The 20,000-nt window shown below is 51.5% G+C and overlaps 1 protein-coding gene across 1 annotated transcript in view; it reads right to left on the minus strand.

Moving 5' to 3' along the window:
- Positions 1 to 332: 332 nt before the first annotated feature.
- LOC144952984 (T-box transcription factor TBX1-like) overlaps positions 333 to 20,000 on the minus strand; it is a gene marked incomplete at its 3' end in the record, with an annotated part of 36,461 nt that continues 16,793 nt past the window's right edge. Inside the window, 4 exon segments of the mRNA XM_078883466.1 lie at positions 333 to 504; positions 3,830 to 3,931; positions 6,538 to 6,704; positions 9,421 to 9,559. Coding sequence (XP_078739592.1) covers positions 333 to 504; positions 3,830 to 3,931; positions 6,538 to 6,704; positions 9,421 to 9,559 — 580 coding nt within the window.

Below are 20,000 nucleotides of genomic sequence, written 5' to 3' on the forward strand. Positions count from 1 at the left end.
CGAGCGAGCGAGCGAGTGTGTGAGTGTGTGAGCGAGCGAGCGAGTGTGTGAGCGAGCGAGCGAGCGAGCGAGTGTGTGAGTGAGCGAGTGAGCGAGCGAGTTTGTGAGTGTGTGAGCGAGCGAGTGAGTGTGTGAGCGAGTGAGTGAGCGAGTGTGTGAGTGAGCGAGCGAGTGTGTGAGTGTGTGAGCGAGCGAGTGAGTGATTGATTGAGTGAATGACTGAGTGAGATAGCGAGTGAGTGAGCGAGTGAGCGAGTGAGCGAGTGAGCGAGTGAGCGACTGAGCGAGTGAGCGAGCGAGCGAGCGTGTGAGCGAGCGAGCGAGCGACTCACGTGCCCGTTGTCGTCCAGCAGGTTGTTGGTGAGCTTGAGCTTGTCGAAGGAGACGATTTGCTTCATCCACGTGGCTCCGCGTGCCGGCGAGTCTGGGTGGACGTGGATTCTGCCGGGCATCGCAGGGTCCGCCTTGCCAGCCACAAGCCACGCAGAGCTGTGGAACGCGTACCTGGTGAGGGGGGGGGGGAGACACGGGGGGGGGGGTGGGTGAGACACAGGGAGTGAGACACGGGGGGTGAGACACGGAGGGGAGACACGGGGAGAGACACGGGGGGGGAGACACGGGGGGAGAGACACGGAGGGGAGACACGTGGACAGAGAGAGAGAGAGGCTCACGACGTAGTGAGTCATGGAGCACCTCCACCACCTCCACCTCCACCACCACCTCCACCACCATCACCTCCACCACCACCTCCACCACCTCCACCACCTCCACCACCACCTCCACCACCACCTCCACCACCTCCACCACCTCCACCACCTCCACCACCACCTCCACCACCTCCACCACCTCCACCACCATCACCTCCACCACCACCACCACCACCACCTCCACCACCTCCACCACCATCACCTCCACCACCACCACCTCCACCACCTCCACCACCATCACCTCCACCACCATCACCACCACCACCATCACCTCCACCACCACCACCTCCACCACCACCTCCACCACCACCCCCACCACCACCACCTCCACCACCTCCACCACCACCTCCACCACCACCTCCACCACCTCCACCACCTCCACCACCACCTCCACCACCTCCACCACCTCCACCACCTCCACCACCACCACCTCCACCACCATCACCTCCACCACCATCACCTCCACCACCACCACCTCCACCACCTCCACCTCCACCACCTCCACCACCATCACCTCCACCACCACCACCTCCACCACCACCACCTCCACCACCATCTCCACCACCTCCACCACCATCACCACCTACACCACCACCTCCACCACCTCCACCACCATCACCTCCACCACCACCCCCACCACCACCTCCACCACCATCTCCACCACCTCCACCACCTCCACCACCTCCACCACCACCTCCACCACCATCACCTCCACCACCACCACCTCCACCACCACCTCCACCACCTCCACCACCACCTCCACCACCATCACCACCTACACCCCCACCACCACCACCTCCACCACCATCACCTCCACCACCTCCACCACCATCACCACCACCTCCACCACCATCACCTCCACCACCACCACCTCCACCACCACCTCCACCACCTCCACCACCACCACCACCACCTCCACCACCTCCACCACCACCTCCACCACCATCACCTCCACCACCTCCACCACCTCCACCACCACCTCCACCACCTCCACCACCTCCACCACCACCTCCACCACCATCACCACCTACACCTCCACCACCTCCACCACCTCCACCACCACCTCCACCACCATCACCTCCACCACCTCCACCACCTCCACCACCAAATCCACCACCTCCACCACCTCCACCACCACCTCCACCACCATCACCTCCACCACCATCACCACCACCATCACCTCCACCACCATCACCTCCACCACCTCCACCACCTCCACCACCAAATCCACCACCTCCACCACCTCCACCACCACCTCCACCACCACCACCTCCACCACCACCTCCACCACCATCACCACCACCACCACCTCCACCACCTCCACCACCACCTCCACAACCATCACCCCCACCACCTCCACCACCTCCACCACCAAATCCACCACCTCCACCACCTCCACCACCACCTCCACCACCACCACCTCCACCACCACCACCTCCACCACCACCTCCACCACCTCCACCACCTCCACCACCACCTCCACAACCATCACCTCCACCACCTCCACCACCTCCACCACCACCTCCACCACCTCCACCTCCACCACCATCACCTCCACCACCACCACCTCCACCACCATCACCACCTACACCTCCACCACCTCCACCACCTCCACCACCACCTCCACCACCATCACCTCCACCACCTCCACCACCACCCCCACCACCTCCACCACCTCCACCACCACCTCCACAACCATCACCTCCACCACCTCCACCACCTCCACCACCACCTCCTCCACCTCCACCACCATCACCTCCACCACCATCACCTCCACCACCATCACCACCTACACCTCCACCACCTCCACCACCTCCACCACCACCTCCACCACCATCACCTCCACCACCTCCACCACCTCCACCACCACCTCCACCTCCACCACCTCCACCACCTCCACCACCACCTCCACCACCATCACCTCCACCACCTCCACCACCTCCACCACCACCTCCACCAACACCACCAGCACCACCTCCACCACCACCACCTCCACCACCTCCACCACCACCACCACCACCCCCACCACCTCCACCACCACCTCCACCAACACCACCAGCACCACCTCCACCACCATCACCACCTACACCTCCACCACCTCCACCACCTCCACCACCACCTCCACCACCATCACCTCCACCACCTCCACCACCTCCACCACCACCTCCACCTCCACCACCTCCACCACCTCCACCACCACCTCCACCACCATCACCTCCACCACCTCCACCACCTCCACCACCACCTCCACCAACACCACCAGCACCACCTCCACCACCACTACCTCCACTACCTCCACCACGACCTCCTCCTCCACCACCACCACCACCACCTACACCACCACCTCCACCACCATCACCACCTCCACCACCTCAACCACCGCCACCTCCACCCCCACCCCCACCCCCACCACCACCAATCCCACCACCTCCACCTCCACCACCACCTACACCACCACCTCCATCACCACCACCCCCACCACCTCCACCACCGCCTACACCACCACCTCCACCATCACCACCTCAACCACCGCCACCTCCACCATCACCACCACCACCTCCACCACCACCACCACCCCCACCACCTCCACCATCACCACCACCACCTCCACCACCACCACCACCACCCCCACCACCTCCACCATCACCACCACCACCTCCACCACCACCACCACCCCCACCACCTCCACCATCACCACCACTACCACCTCCACCACCACCACCACCCCCACCACCTCCACCACCACCACCTCCACCACCACCCCCACCACCTCCACCATCACCACCACCCCCACCACCTCCACCATCACCACCACTACCACCTCCACCACCACCACCACCCCCACCTCCTCCACCATCACCACCACTACCACCTCCACCACCACCACCACCCCCACCACCTCCACCACCACCACCTCCACCACCACCCCCACCACCTCCACCATCACCACCACCACCTCCACCACCACCACCCCCACCACCTCCACCACCACCACCAGAAATGTCCCACACCTATCACACCTGCACCATCACCACCACCACCCCCACCACCTCCACCACCACCCCCACCACCTCCACCACCATCACCAGAAAAGTCCCACACCTATTACACCTGCACCTCACCTGTATCTCTTGTCGTCGACGGGAATAAAGTCCATGAGCAGGACGTAGTCAGCCACGGGGTCCATGCCGAACACCTTCACCTGGAATGTGGGAAACATCCTCCTGTAGGGCACACAGGTGAGATGTTGACCACCTCGCCTGGTCTACAGGTGACCACCTCGCCTGGCACACAGGTGAGATGTTGACTACCTCGCCTGGTCTACAGGTGAGATGTTGACTACCTCGCCTGGTCTACAGGTGAGATGTTGACTACCTCGCCTGGTCTACAGGTGAGATGTTGACTACCTCGCCTGGTCTACAGGTGACCACCTCGCCTGGCACACAGGTGAGATGTTGACCACCTCGCCTGGTCTACAGGTGAGATGTTGACCACCTCGCCTGGTCTACAGGTGAGATGTTGACTACCTCGCCAGGTGTACAGGTGAGATGTTGGTTACCTCGCCTGGTCTACAGGTGAGATGTTGACTACCTCGCCTGGTCTACAGGTGAGATGTTGACTACCTCGCCTGGTCTACAGGTGAGATGTTGACTACCTCGCCTGGTCTACAGGTGAGATGTTGACTACCTCGCCTGGTCTACAGGTGAGATGTTGACTACCTCGCCCAGTCTACAGGTGAGATGTTGACCACCTCGCCTGGTCTACAGGTGAGATGTTGACTACCTCGCCAGGTGTACAGGTGAGATGTTGGTTACCTCGCCTGGTCTACAGGTGAGATGTTGACCACCTCGCCTGGTCTACAGGTGAGATGTTGACTACCTCGCCAGGTGTACAGGTGAGATGTTGGTTACCTCGCCTGGTCTACAGGTGAGATGTTGACTACCTCGCCTGGTCTACAGATGAGATGTTGACTACCTCGCCTGGTCTACAGGTGAGATGTTGACTACCTCGCCTGGTCTACAGGTGAGATGTTGACCACCTCGCCTGGTCTACAGGTGAGATATTGACCACCTCGCCTGGTCTACAGGTGAGACGTTGACTACCTCGCATGGCACACAGGTGAGATGTTGACTACCTCGCCTGGTCTACAGGTGAGATGTTGACCACCTCGCCTGGTCTACAGGTGAGATGTTGACTACCTCGCCAGGTGTACAGGTGAGATGTTGGTTACCTCGCCTGGTCTACAGGTGACCACCTCGCCTGGCACACAGGTGAGATGTTGACTACCTCGCCTGATCTACAGGTGAGATGTTGACCACCTCGCCTGGTCTACAGGTGAGATGTTGACTACCTCGCCAGGTGTACAGGTGAGATGTTGGTTACCTCGCCTGGTCTACAGGTGACCACCTCGCCTGGCACACAGGTGAGATGTTGACCACCTCGCCTGGTCTACAGGTGAGATGTTGACTACCTCGCCTGGTCTACAGGTGAGATGTTGACTACCCCGCCTGGTCTACAGGTGAGATGTTGACCACCTCGCCTGGTCTGCAGGTGAGATGTTGACTACCTCGCCAGGTGTACAGGTGAGATGTTGACCACCTCGCCTGGTCTGCAGGTGAGATGTTGACTACCTCGCCTGGTCTACAGGTGAGATGTTGACCACCTCGCCTGGTCTACAGGTGAGATGTTGACTACCTCGCCTGGTCTACAGGTGAGATGTTGACTTCCTCGCCTGATATACAGGTGAGATTTATAGTGTAGTGTAGTGTATAGTGTAGTGTATAGTATAGTAGTGTATAGTGTATAGTAGTGTATAGTGTAGTGTATAGTATAGTAGTGTATAGTGTATAGTAGTGTATAGTGTAGTGTATAGTGTAGTGTATAGTGTAGTATATAGTGTAGTGTCGTGTATAGTGTAGTGTATAGTGTAGTGTATAGTGTAGTGTATAGTAGTGTATAGTAGTGTATAGTGTATAGTGTAGTGTATAGTGTAGTGTATACTGTAGTGTATAGTGTAGTGTAGTGTATAGTGTAGTGTATATTGTAGTGTATAGTGTATAGTAGTGTATAGTGTATAGTAGTGTATAGTGTATAGTAGTGTATAGTGTAGTGATGTAGTGTATAGTGTATAGTAGTGTATAGTGTATAGTAGTGTATAGTGTATAGTTGTGTATAGTGTATAGTAGTGTATAGTGTATAGTAGTGTATAGTGTACTGATGTAGTGTATAGTGTATAGTAGTGTATAGTGTATAGTAGTGTATAGTGTATAGTAGTGTATAGTGTACTGATGTAGTGTATAGTGTATAGTAGTGTATAGTGTATAGTAGTGTATAGTATATTGTAGTGTATAGTGTATAGTAGTGTATAGTGTATAGTAGTGTATAGTGTACTGATGTAGTGTATAGTGTATAGTAGTGTAGTGTATAGTGTATAGTAGTGTATAGTGTAGTGTATAGTGTAGTGTATAGTGTAGTGTATAATGTATAGTAGTGTATAGTGTATAGTAGTGTATAGTGTAGTGTATAGTGTAGTGTATAGTGTATAGTAGTGTATCGTGTATAATAGTGTATAGTGTAGTAGTGTATAGTGTATAGTAGTATATAGTGTATAGTAGTGTATAGTGTAGTGTATAGTGTATAGTGTAGTGGATAGTGTAGTGTATAGTAGTTTATAGTAGTGATGTAGTGTATAGTGTAGTGTAGTGTATAGTGTAGTGTATAGTAGTGTATAGTGTAGTGTATAATGTATAGTAGTGTAGTATAGTAGTGATGTAGTGTATAGTGTAGTGTATAGTGTAGTATAAAGTGTAACAAGGCGTCATCATTGTACCGCCCGGCCTTGGTGACGATCATCTCCGTGCCCAACTCGTGGAACTCGTCCCACAGCGCCTTCATCTCGAGTTGCACGGCCACGCTCGCGATCTTCGCGTTCTTCATCACGGCAGCGGCAGCAGCAGCAGCAGGGTGCAGTAGAGACGCCTCCAGGCCTACAGAGCCCTGGGAGATGTGTGTGGGGGGGGGGAGTGAGGGGGGAGACTACTACTACACTACAACACACTACACTACACACTACACTATACACTACACGATACACTATACACTACACGATACACTACACTATACTATAACTACAACACACTACACACTACACTACACTACTGCTACACACTACAACACACTACACACTACTACACTACTGCTACACACTACAACACACTACACACTGCTACTACACTACAACACACTACTACACACTACAACACACTACACTACACTACTGCTACACACTACAACACACTACACACTACACTACACTACTGCTACACACTACAACACACTACACACTACACTACACTACTGCTACACACTACTACACACTACACACTGCTACTACACTACTACTACACACTACAACACACTACACACTACACTACACTACTGCTACACACTACTACACACTACAACACACTACACTACACTACTACTACACACTACAACACACTACACACTACTACTACACTACAACTACACACTACAACACACTACACACTACACTATACTATAACTACAACACACTACACACAACACACAACACTACACTACTACTACACACTACTACTAGACTACTACTAGACTACTACTACACACTACAACACACTACACACTACACACTACACTACTACTACACTACTACTACACACTACACTACTACTACACTACTACTACACACTACACCACTACTACTAGACTACTACTATACACTACACTATACACTACACTATAACACACTACACACAACACTACACTACTACTACACACTACACACTACAACACACTACACTACTACTACACACTACTACACACTACACTACAACTACACTACTACTACTAGACTACTACTACACTACTACTACTATACACTACAACACACTACTACTATACACTACAACACACTACACTACTACTACACTACTACTACACACTACACTACTACTACACTACTACTACACACTACACTACTACTACACACTACACTACTACTACACTACTACTACACACTACACTACTACTACACTACTACTACACACTACACTACTACTACACTACTACTACACACTACACTACTACTACACTACTACTACACACTACTACACACTACACTACTACTACACTACTACTACACTACAACACAGTACACTACTACTACACACTACACTACTACTACACTACTACTACACACTACTACACACTACACTACTACTACTACACACTACTACTACTACACACTACTACACACTACACTACTACTACTAGACTACTACTATACACTACAACACACTACACTACTACTACTACACGCTACTACTACACTACAACACAGTACACTACTACTACACACTACACTACACTACTACTACACTACTACTACACACTACACTACTACACACTACACTACTATACACTACACTATACACTACACTACAACACACTACACACAACACTACACTACTACTACACACTACACTACTATACACTACACTACTACTACACTACTACTACACACTACACTACTACTACACTACTACTACACACTACACTACTACTAGACTACTACTAAACACTAACACCACCACACTACAACACACTACACACCACACAATACACTACAACACACTACACAACACACTACACAACGCACTACACACTACACTACTACTACACACTACAACACACCACACTACAACACACTACAACACACTACACACACTACACACACTACTACTACACACTACACTACTACTACACACTACACACACTACACTACTACACACTACACACACCACACTACAACACACTACAACACACTACAACACACTACTACTACACACTACACAACACACTACACACTACAACACACAACACTACAACACACTACACACTACAACACTACAACACACTACAACACACTACACTACAACACACTACACTACTACACACTACACAACACACTACAACACACTACACTACAACACTACACACTACACACTACACTACTACTACTACACACTACACACTACACACAACACTACACTACTACTACACACAACACACTACTACAACACACTACAACACACTACACACTACACTACACTACTACACACAACACACTACTACAACTACACTACTACATACAACACAACACACTACACACTACACACTACAACACACCACAACACACTACACACTACACTACTATATACTACAACACACAACACACTACACTACTACTACACACTACACACTACACTACTATATACTACAACACACAACACACTACACTACACACTACATAATACAACACACTACACACTACACTACTATATACTACAACACACAACACACTACACTACACACTACATACTACAACACACTACACACTACACTACTATATACTACAACACACAACACACTACACTACACTACTACTACACACTACAACACACTACACACTACACTACTATATACTACAACACACTACACACTACACTACTATATACTACAACACACAACACACTACACTACACTACTACTACACACTACAACACACTACACACTACACTACTATATACTACAACACACTACAACACACACCACACCAAGAAGCCCTCACCTCACCACCACCACCACCACCGGTCAACCCCACTCCAGCCACCGAGGACGACACAACGGAGGACGACGCGATTGGGGACGACTCGTCGGAGGTGACGACGCCGCCGGGCGCGGCGGAGACGCCGCACGGAGGCGACGGGGAATCGTGGCCGCTACACAGGGCCTCGTAGGGACCGGCCAACCTGCAGGTCCGCTCCGGGGAAAGACTCGGCGCGCCTCTGGGACGTGCGCGGGAGATGCCACCGCTGCCACCAACGCCGCTGCTGTTGTTGTTGTTGCTGCTGCTGTTGTTGTTGTTGCTGTGTGAATGTTGCTGCTGCTGTTGCTGCTGCTGCTGTTGTTGTCTGTAGCTTCCAACAGCTGAAGCCATGCCTAGGGGCACGCCTGGCCTAGGGGATGGTGGTGGTGGTGGTGGTGGAGGTGGAGATGGTGAAGGGGGTGAAGGAGGTGGTGGTGGAGGTGATGGTGGTGGTGGTGGTGGTGGTAATGGAGATGGTGGGGGTGGTGGTAATGGAGGTGGTGGTGGTGAAGGAGGTGGTGGTGGTGGTGGAGGTGGTGATGGTGGAGGTGGTGAAGGAGGTGGTGGTGGTGGTGGTAATGGAGATGGTGGTGGTAGTGATGGTGATGGTGGAGGTGGAGATGGTGAAGGGGGTGAAGGAGGTGGTGGTGGAGGTGATGGTGGTGGTGGTGGTGGTGGTAATGGAGATGGTGGTGGTGGAGGTGGAGGTGAAGGAGGTGGTGGAGGTGGTGGTGGTAATGGAGGTGGTGGTGGTGAAGGAGGTGAAGGAGGTGGTGGAGGTGGTGGTGGTGGAGGTGAAGGAGGTGGTGGAGGTGGAGGTGGTAATTGAGGTGGTGGTGGTGAAGGAGGTGAAGGAGGTGGTGGAGGTGGTGGCGGTGGTGGAGGTGGTGAAGGTGGAGGTGGTGGTGGTGGTAATGGAGGTGGTGGTGATGGTGGTGGTGATGGTGGAGGAGGTGGTGATGGTGGTGGTGGAGGTGGTGGTGGAGGTGGTGAAGGTGGTGGAGGTGATGGTGGTGGTGATGGTGATGGTGGAGGTGGTGATGGAAGTGGTGATGGTGGTGATGGTGGTGGAGGAGAGGGAAGGGAGAGAGTAAAGTAGAGTTAAGCACCAATGTTCAGATATTCAGACACTCCCAAAACTCTCGCTCCCCATATACAAAGATACCATTCGGTTTACATCACCAGATGCCACTCGGTTTACATCACCAGATGCCACTCGGTTTACATCACCAGATGCCATTCGGTTTACATCACCAGATGCCACTCGGTTTACATCACCAGATACCACTCGGTTTACATCACCAGATGCCACTCGGTTTACATCACCAGATGCCACTCGGTTTACATCACCAGATGCCACTCGGTTTACATCACCAGATGCCACTCGGTTTACATCACCAGATACCACTCGGTTTACATCACCAGATGCCACTCGGTTTACATCACCAGATACCATTCGGCTTACATCACCAGATGCCACTCGGTTTACATCACCAGATGCCACTCGGTTTACATCACCAGATGCCACTCGGTTTACATCACCAGATGCCACTCGGTTTACATCACCAGATGCCACTCGGTTTACATCACCAGATCCCACTCGGTTTACATCACCAGATGCCACTCGGTTTACATCACCAGATGCCATTCGGTTTACATCACCAGATGCCACTCGGTTTACATCACCAGATGCCACTCGGTTTACATCACCAGATGCCACTCGGTTTACATCACCAGATGCCACTCGGTTTACATCACCAGATGCCACTCGGTTTACATCACCAGATGCCACTCGGTTTACATCACCAGATGCCACTCGGTTTACATCACCAGATGCCACTCGGTTTACATCACCAGATGCCACTCGGTTTACATCACCAGATGCCACTCGGTTTACATCACCAGATACCACTCGGTTTACATCACCAGATGCCACTCGGTTTACATCACCAGATACCATTCGCCTTACATCACCAGATGCCATTCGCCTTACATCACCAGATGCCATTCGGTTTACATCACCAGGTGCCACTCGGTTTACATCACCAGATGCCATTCGGTTTACATCACCAGATACCATTCGCCTTACATCACCAGATGCCACTCGGCTTACATCACCAGATGCCACTCGGTTTACATCACCAGATGCCACTCAGTTTACATCACCAGATGCCATTCGGTTTACATCACCAGATACCATTCGCCTTACATCACCAGATGCCACTCGGCTTACATCACCAGATGCCACTCGGTTTACATCACCAGATGCCACTCGGTTTACATCACCAGATGCCATTCGGTTTACATCGCCAGATGCCACTCGGATTACATCACCAGATGCCACTCGGTTTACATCACCAGATGCCACTCGGTTTACATCACCAGATGCCACTCGGATTACATCACCAGATGCCACTCGGTTTACATCACCAGATGCCACTCGGTTTACATCACCAGATGCCACTCGGATTACATCACCAGATGCCACTCGGTTTACATCACCAGATGCCATTCGGTTTACATCACCAGATGCCACTCGGTTTACATCACCAGATGCCACTCGGTTTACATCACCAGATGCCACTCGGTTTACATCACCAGATGCCACTCGGATTACATCACCAGATGCCACTCGGTTTACATCACCAGATGCCACTCGGTTTACATCACCAGATGCCACTCGGTTTACATCACCAGATACCATTCGGTTTACATCACCAGATACCATTCGGTTTACATCACCAGATGCCATTCGGTTTACATCACCAGATGCCATTCGCCTTACATCACCAGATGCCATTCGCCTTACATCACCAGATGCCATTCGGTTTACATCACCAGATGCCATTCGGCTTACATCACCAGATACCATTCGGTTTACATCACCAGATGCCACTCGGTTTACATCACCAGATACCACTCGGTTTACATCACCAGATACCATTCGGGTTTGGCACAAACCAGATACCATTCGATCTTGATTTAAAGCTTTCGTGACCGCAGGAATCCATACACCTTGGTTCTTTCGGTAAATCTTCTTGGTTCTTTCGGTAAAGTCATCACGTAGAAGGGAAATAATAAAATAATACAATTAAAACATAATAAAATGCAAAAGAAAGAAAGAAAGAACCAAGAAGATGAATCCCTGCAGTCACGAACGCTTTAAATCGAAATTTATTTCGGTAAAGTCACGTAGGCATTAAATAAAACAAATCACGACGTTTCGGGCGTAACACAAGCGTCCATCGGTGCTTCCCGACCTGATGACGGATACTTGTGTTTGCATCGTGATCGATTTTATTTTATACCTACGTGACTTTACCGAAAGAACCAAAGAGTACAGATACCGATTTAAAGCTTTCGTGACTGCAGGGATTCATCTTCTTGGTTCTTTCGGTAAAGTCACGTAGAAGGGAAGTAATAAAATAATAAAAATAAAACATAATAAAACAATTCTCACGACGTTTCGGCCACAACGCAAGCAGCTGTCCTCAGGCCACAACGCAAGCAGCCTGAGGACGGCTGCTTGCGTTGTGGCCGAAACGTCGTGAGAATTGTTTTATTATGTTTTATTTTTATTATTTTATTACTTCCCTTCTACGTGACTTTACCGAAAGAACCAAGAAGATGAGTACAGATACCATACGGGTTTGATACAAACCAGGTACCTTTCATCTTCTTGGTGCTTTCGGTAAAGGCACGTAGAAGGGAGACTTGTATTGTATTATGTTTTATTTGTGTTATTTTATTTTTTCCCTTCTACGTGATGCCTTTACCGAAAGAACCAAGAAGATGAATCCCTGCAGTCACGAAAGCTTTACATCGAAATTACAGGTACCTTTCGTTGACATCACCAGGTATCGTTCGTTTTAAATCTCCAGATATAATTCGGTTTATACTGGTAGGAACGAAGTTGACCAGACCACCAATAGATTATATCGTCCGTCCGTCCGTCCGTCCGTCCGTCCGTCCGTCCGTCCGTCCGTCCGTCCGTGTATCAACATCGCCCCCTACTGCAAACACTTGGCATGACCCTGTCCGACAAGATGGCCGCCCGCTCCCCCTTTCGATCTGTGAATTAAACAAGATGGCCGTCGCTTGCGGCGCCTCACGGCGAAACGTTTTGATCGACTGACTATGGGCGAACTCGTTTATTCTGGTGGGTGAACAGTGGCGGGGAGGGGTGGAGGAGGAATTGATGATAAAGACAAACTTGCACCATCGTTACAGCTGTCGCGACGAGAGATGTGGGAGGAGAAGCGGCGACCGCTGCCTTGCAGGTGAGAGGTGCGTGTGTGTGTGTGCGCGTGTGTGCGCGTGCGTGCGTGTGTGTGTGCGTGCGCGTGTGTGTGTGTACGTGTGTGTGTGCGTGTGTATGCGCGTGCGTGTGTGTGCGTGCGTGTGTGTGTGCGTGTGTGTGTGCGTGTGTGTGCGCGTGTGTGTGTGTGTGCGTGTGTGTTTGCGTGCGTGCGTGTGTGTGCGCGTGTGTGTGCGCGTGTGTGTGCGTGTGTGTGCGCGTGTGCGTGTGTGTGCGTGTCCGGCCCACTCGAGCGGCGTGATGAATGGGCGCTATTGGGCTTCGGATCGTTATTCATGGCGAACTGGAAGCGTAGCAACACAACTTCATTACGTGTGCGTGCGTGCATGTGTGTGTACGTGTGTGTGTGTGTGTGTGCGTGCGGTGTGTGTGCGTGTGTGTGCGTGTGTGTGCGTGCGGTGTGTGTGCGTGTGCGTGTATGTGCGTGTGTGCGCGTATGTGCGTGTGTGTGTGTGCGCGTGTGTGTGCGTGCGGTGTGTGTGCGTGTGTGTGCGTGTATGTGCGTGTGTGCGCGTATGTGCGTGTGTGTGTGCGTGCGTGTGTGCGCGTATGTGCGTGTGTGTGTGCGCGTGTGTGTGCGTGTGTGTGTGCGTGTGTGTGTGCACGTGTGTGTGCGTGCGTGTGTGCGCGTATGTGCGTGTGTGTGTGCGCGTGTGTGTGCGTGTGTGTGTGCGTGTGTGTGTGCACGTGTGTGTGCGTGCGTGTGTGCGCGTATGTGCGTGTGTGTGTGCGCGTGTGTGCGCGTGTGTGCGCGTGTGTGTGCGTGTGTGTGTGCGTGTGTGTGTGCACGTGTGTGTGCGGTCGATATCCCTGAACCGGTATTAGTATTATTCCTACCAGCCCACCCCGCAGGGTCCTGTTATCGCAAGATAGCATTCGGGTGAGTGGGTGGGTATGTGGGTAGGTGGTGGCTAAGTGACTGAGTGGGTGACTGAGTGAGTGACTGAGTTAGTGAGTGACTGGGTGATTGACTGAGTGAGGGACTGGGTGAGTGAGTGACTGACTAAGTAACTGTCTGACTGAGTGAGTGACTGAGTGAGTGACTTAGTGACTGATTGAGTGACTATGTGACTGAGTGACTAACTAAGTAACTGTCTGACTGAGTGAGTGACTGAGTGAGTGACTTAGTGACTGATTGAGTGACTATGTGACTGAGTGACTGACTAAGTAACTGTCTGACTGAGTGAGTGGCTGAGTGAGTGACTGATTGAGTGACTATGTGACTGAGTGACTGACTAAGTAACTGTCTGACTGAGTGAGTGACTGAGTGAGTGACTTAGTGACTGATTGAGGGACTGGGTGACTGAGTGACTGACTAAGTAACTGTCTGACTGAGTGAGTGGCTGAGTGAGTGACTGATTGAGTGACTATGTGACTGAGTGACTGACTAAGTAACTGTCTGACTGAGTGAGTGACTGAGTGAGTGACTTAGTGACTGATTGAGTGACTATGTGACTGAGTGACTAACTAAGTAACTGTCTGACTGAGTGAGTGACTTAGTGACTGATTGAGTGACTATGTGACTGAGTGACTGACTGAGTGATGACTGACTGAGTGACTTATTGAGTGACTGTGTGAGTAACTTGGTGAGTGAGTCGGTGACTGGGTGACTGACTGAGTGACTGAGTGACTGTCTGTGTGAGTGACTGGGTGAATGAGTGATTGAGCGACTAAGTGGGTGACTAACTGAGTGACTGGGTGAATCACTGACTGAGTGACTAAGTGGATGACTAACTGAGTGACTGGGTGAATAACTGACTGAGTGTGTGACTGAGTGACTGGGTGACTAACTGAGTGAGTAACTGAGTAGGTGACTGAGTAACTGACTGAGTGGGTGACTGAGTAATTGACTGAGTGACTGAGTGGGTGACTGAGTGACTGGGTGAGTGAGTGACTGAATGGGTGACTGAGTGAGTGACTGAGTGGGTGACTGAGTGACTGGGTGAGTGACTGGGTGACTGAGTGAGTGACTGAGTGACTGAGTAAATAACTGACTGAATGACTGAGTGGGTGACTGAGTGAGTGACTGAGTGGGTGACTGACTGACTGAGTGACTGATTGAGTGACTGACTGAATGACTGAGTGAGTGACTGAGTGAGTGACTGGGTGAGTGAGTGACTGAATGGGTGACTGAGTGAGTGACTGAGTGAGTGACTGAGTGACTGAGTGACTGACTGACTGAGTGGGTGACTGAGTGAGTGACTGACTGACTGAGTGGGTGACTGACTGAGTGACTGACTGACTGACTGAGTAACTGACTGAGTAACTTACTGAGTGACTGACTGACTGAGTGGGTAACTGAGTGAGTGACTGAGTAACTGACTAACTGACTGAGTGGGTGACTGACTGAGTGACTGAGTGAATGACTGACTGACAGAGTGACTGAGTGGGTGACTGACTGAGTGGGTGACTGAGTGAGTGAGTGACTGAGTGGGTGACTGAGTGACTGAGAGAGTGGGTGACTGAGTAACTGACGGAGTGGGTGACTGAGTGAGTAACTGACTAACTGACTGAGTGAGTAACTGACTAACTGACTGAGTGACTGACTGAGTGACTGACTGACTGAGTGGGTGACTGAGTGAGTGGGTGACTGACTGACTGAGTGAATGACTGACTGACAGTGTGACTGAGTGGGTGACTGAGTAACTGACTGAGTGGGTGACTGAGTGACTGAGTGAGTGAGTAACTGACTAACTGACTGAGTGAGTAACTGACTAACTGACTGAGTGACTGACTGAGTAACTGACTGAGTGACTGACTGAGTGGGTGACTGAGTGACTGACTGAGTGGGTGACTGACTAACTGACTGAGTGAGTAACTGACTAACTGACTGAGTGACTGACTGAGTGACTGACTGACTGAGTGGGTGACTGAGTGAGTGACTGAGTAACTGACTAACTGACTGAGTGAGTGGGTGACTGACTGACTGAGTGAATGACTGACTGACAGAGTGACTGAGTGGGTGACTGAGTAACTGACTGAGTGGGTGACTGAGTGACTGAGTGAGTAACTGACTAACTGACTGAGTGAGTAACTGACTAACTGACTGAGTGACTGACTGAGTGACTGACTGAGTGACTGACTGACTGAGTGGGTGACTGAGTGACTGACTGAGTGGGTGACTGACTAACTGACAGAGTGAGTAACTGACTAACTGACTGAGTGAACGACTGAGTAACTGACTGAGTGGGTGACTGACTGACTGAGTGGGTGACTGAGTGGGTGACTAACTGAGTGGGTGACTGAGTGAGTGACTAACTGAGTGGGTGACTGACTGCGTGAGTCATTGGGGGCGTGGCTAACACCCTTCGTAAAATGGCCGCCGGTAGTTCACCCCCCCACCCCTCCCCTCACAGTAATGGCGGCCGCGTAGGGCTCACGGCCCAGTCCCCTGCCTCTCTCTCTCTCTCTTTATCTCTCCTCATCTCTCTCTCGATCTCTCCCTTTAACTCTGTCTCTCTCTCTCTCTACCCCCTCTCTCTCTCTCTCTTCACCCATCGCTTCCCTCACCACACGCGCGAGACGCGGGGGCTCTGTCAAACCCGCACGGCCCTGCGGCCTGGCTCCCTGCACGCATCCTGGCCCCTTGCCTGAGCCGCTCCCCCCAGCCCGTCACTGCCTCCCCCGGGATGAATCAGGAGAGGTGGGGGGGGGGGGGGGCGGGCCTTTATCAAGTTGCATAGAGACCCATAGAGATGCATAGAGATCCATAGAGTTGCTTAGATATCCATAGAGTTGCATAGAGACCCATAGAGTTGCATAGAGTTGCATAGAGACCCGTAGAGTTGCACAGAGATCCATAGAATTGCATAGAGACCCATAGAGTTGCATAGAGACCCATATAGTTGCATAGAGACCCGTAGAGTTGCACAGAGATCCATAGTTGCATAGATACCCATAGAGTTGCATAGAGACCCATAGAGTTGCATAGAGATCCATAGAGTTGCATAGAGATTCATAGAGTTGCATAGATATCCATAGAGTTGCATAGAGACCCACAGAGTTGCATAGAGACCCATAGAGTTGCATAGCAATCCATAGAGTTGCATAGAGATCCATAGAGTTACACAGAGATCCATAGAGTTGCATAGAGATCCATAGAGTTGCATAGAGATCCATAGAGTTGCATAGAGATCCATAGAGTTGCATAGAGTTGCATAGAGACCCATAGAGTTGCATAGAGACCCATAGAGTTGCATAGAGAACCATAGAGTTGCATAGAGACCCATAGAGTTGCATAGAGACCCATAGAGTTGCATAGAGACCCATAGAGTTGCATAGAGAACCATAGAGTTGCATAGAGACCCATAGAGTTGCATAGAGACCCATAGAGTTGCATAGAGACCCATAGAGTTGCATAGAGACCCATAGAGTTGCATAGAGACCCATAGAGTTGCATAGAGACCCATAGAGTTGCATAGAGACCCATAGAGTTGCATAGAAATCCATAAAATTGCATAGAGACCCATAGAGTTGCATAGAAATCCATAAAGTTGCATAGATACCCATAGAGACCCATAGAGTTGCATAGAGATCCATATTACATAATAGATTAATGGAATTACACAATCGATTATTTAATTACATATTAGACTCGTGTAATTAAATGTTGCATATTCGATTAATATAATGACATTTTATATAATAGATTCATATAATGACATTTTACACGTTAGATTCATAGCTGCATAGAGACGGAATCACTGTCAGTGTCACCACCACCATCACCACCATCACCACCATCACCACCACCACCATCACCACCATCACCACCATCACCATCACCACCATCACCATCACCACCATCACCACCATCACCATCACCACCATCACCACCGTCATCACCACCGTCACCACCATCACACCACCATCACCACCATCACCACCACCACCATCACCACCATCACCACCATCACCACCACCATCACCACCACCGTCATCACCACCATCACCAACACCATCACCACCACCGTCACCACCATCACCATCACCACCACCATCACCACCATCACCACCACCGTCACCATCACCACCATCACCACCACCACCATCACCACCATCACCACCACCACCACCACACCACCATCATCACCACCACCACCACCATCATCACCACCATCACCACCACCACACCACCATCACCACCACCATCACCACCATCACCACCATCACCACCATCACCACCATCACCATCACCACCACCACCATCATCACCACCACCACCACCACCATCACCACCATCACCACCATCACCACCACCGTCACCATCACCACCATCACCACCATCACCACCACCACCACCACCATCACCACCATCACCACCACCATCACCACCACCACCATCACCACCATCACCACCATCACCACCACCGTCACCATCACCACCACCACCATCACCACCATCACCACCGTCACCACCATCACCACCACCACCATCACCACCATCACCACCATCACACCACCATCACCACCATCACCACCATCACCACCACCATCACCACCACCACCATCACCACCATCACCACCATCACCATCACCACCACCACCATCACCACCATCACCACCATCACACCACCATCACCACCATCACCACCACCACCATCATCACCACCATCACCACCACCACACCACCATCACCACCACCATCACCACCATCACCACCATCACCACCATCACCACCATCACCATCACCACCACCACCATCATCACCACCACCACCACCACCATCACCACCATCACCACCATCACCACCACCGTCACCATCACCACCATCACCACCATCACCACCACCACCATCACCACCATCACCACCACCATCACCACCACCACCATCACCACCATCACCACCATCACCACCACCGTCACCATCACCACCACCACCATCACCACCATCACCACCGTCACCACCATCACCACCACCACCATCACCACCATCACCACCATCACCACCACCATCACCACCACCACCACCATCACCACCACCACCATCACCACCATCACCACCACCACACCACCATCACCACCATCACCACCACCACCATCACCACCATCACCACCACCGTCACCATCACCACCGTCATCACCACCATCACCACCACCACCATCACCACCATCACCACCACCGTCACCATCACCACCGTCATCACCACCGTCATCACCACCGTCACCACCATCACCACCACCGTCATCACCACCATCACCAACACCATCACCACCACCGTCACCACCATCACCACCATCACCACCATCACCACCATCATCATCATCACCACCATCATCACCACCG

This window comes from Lampetra fluviatilis, chromosome 71 (assembly GCF_964198595.1).
Source record: "Lampetra fluviatilis chromosome 71, kcLamFluv1.1, whole genome shotgun sequence".
NCBI lineage: Eukaryota > Metazoa > Chordata > Hyperoartia > Petromyzontiformes > Petromyzontidae > Lampetra > Lampetra fluviatilis.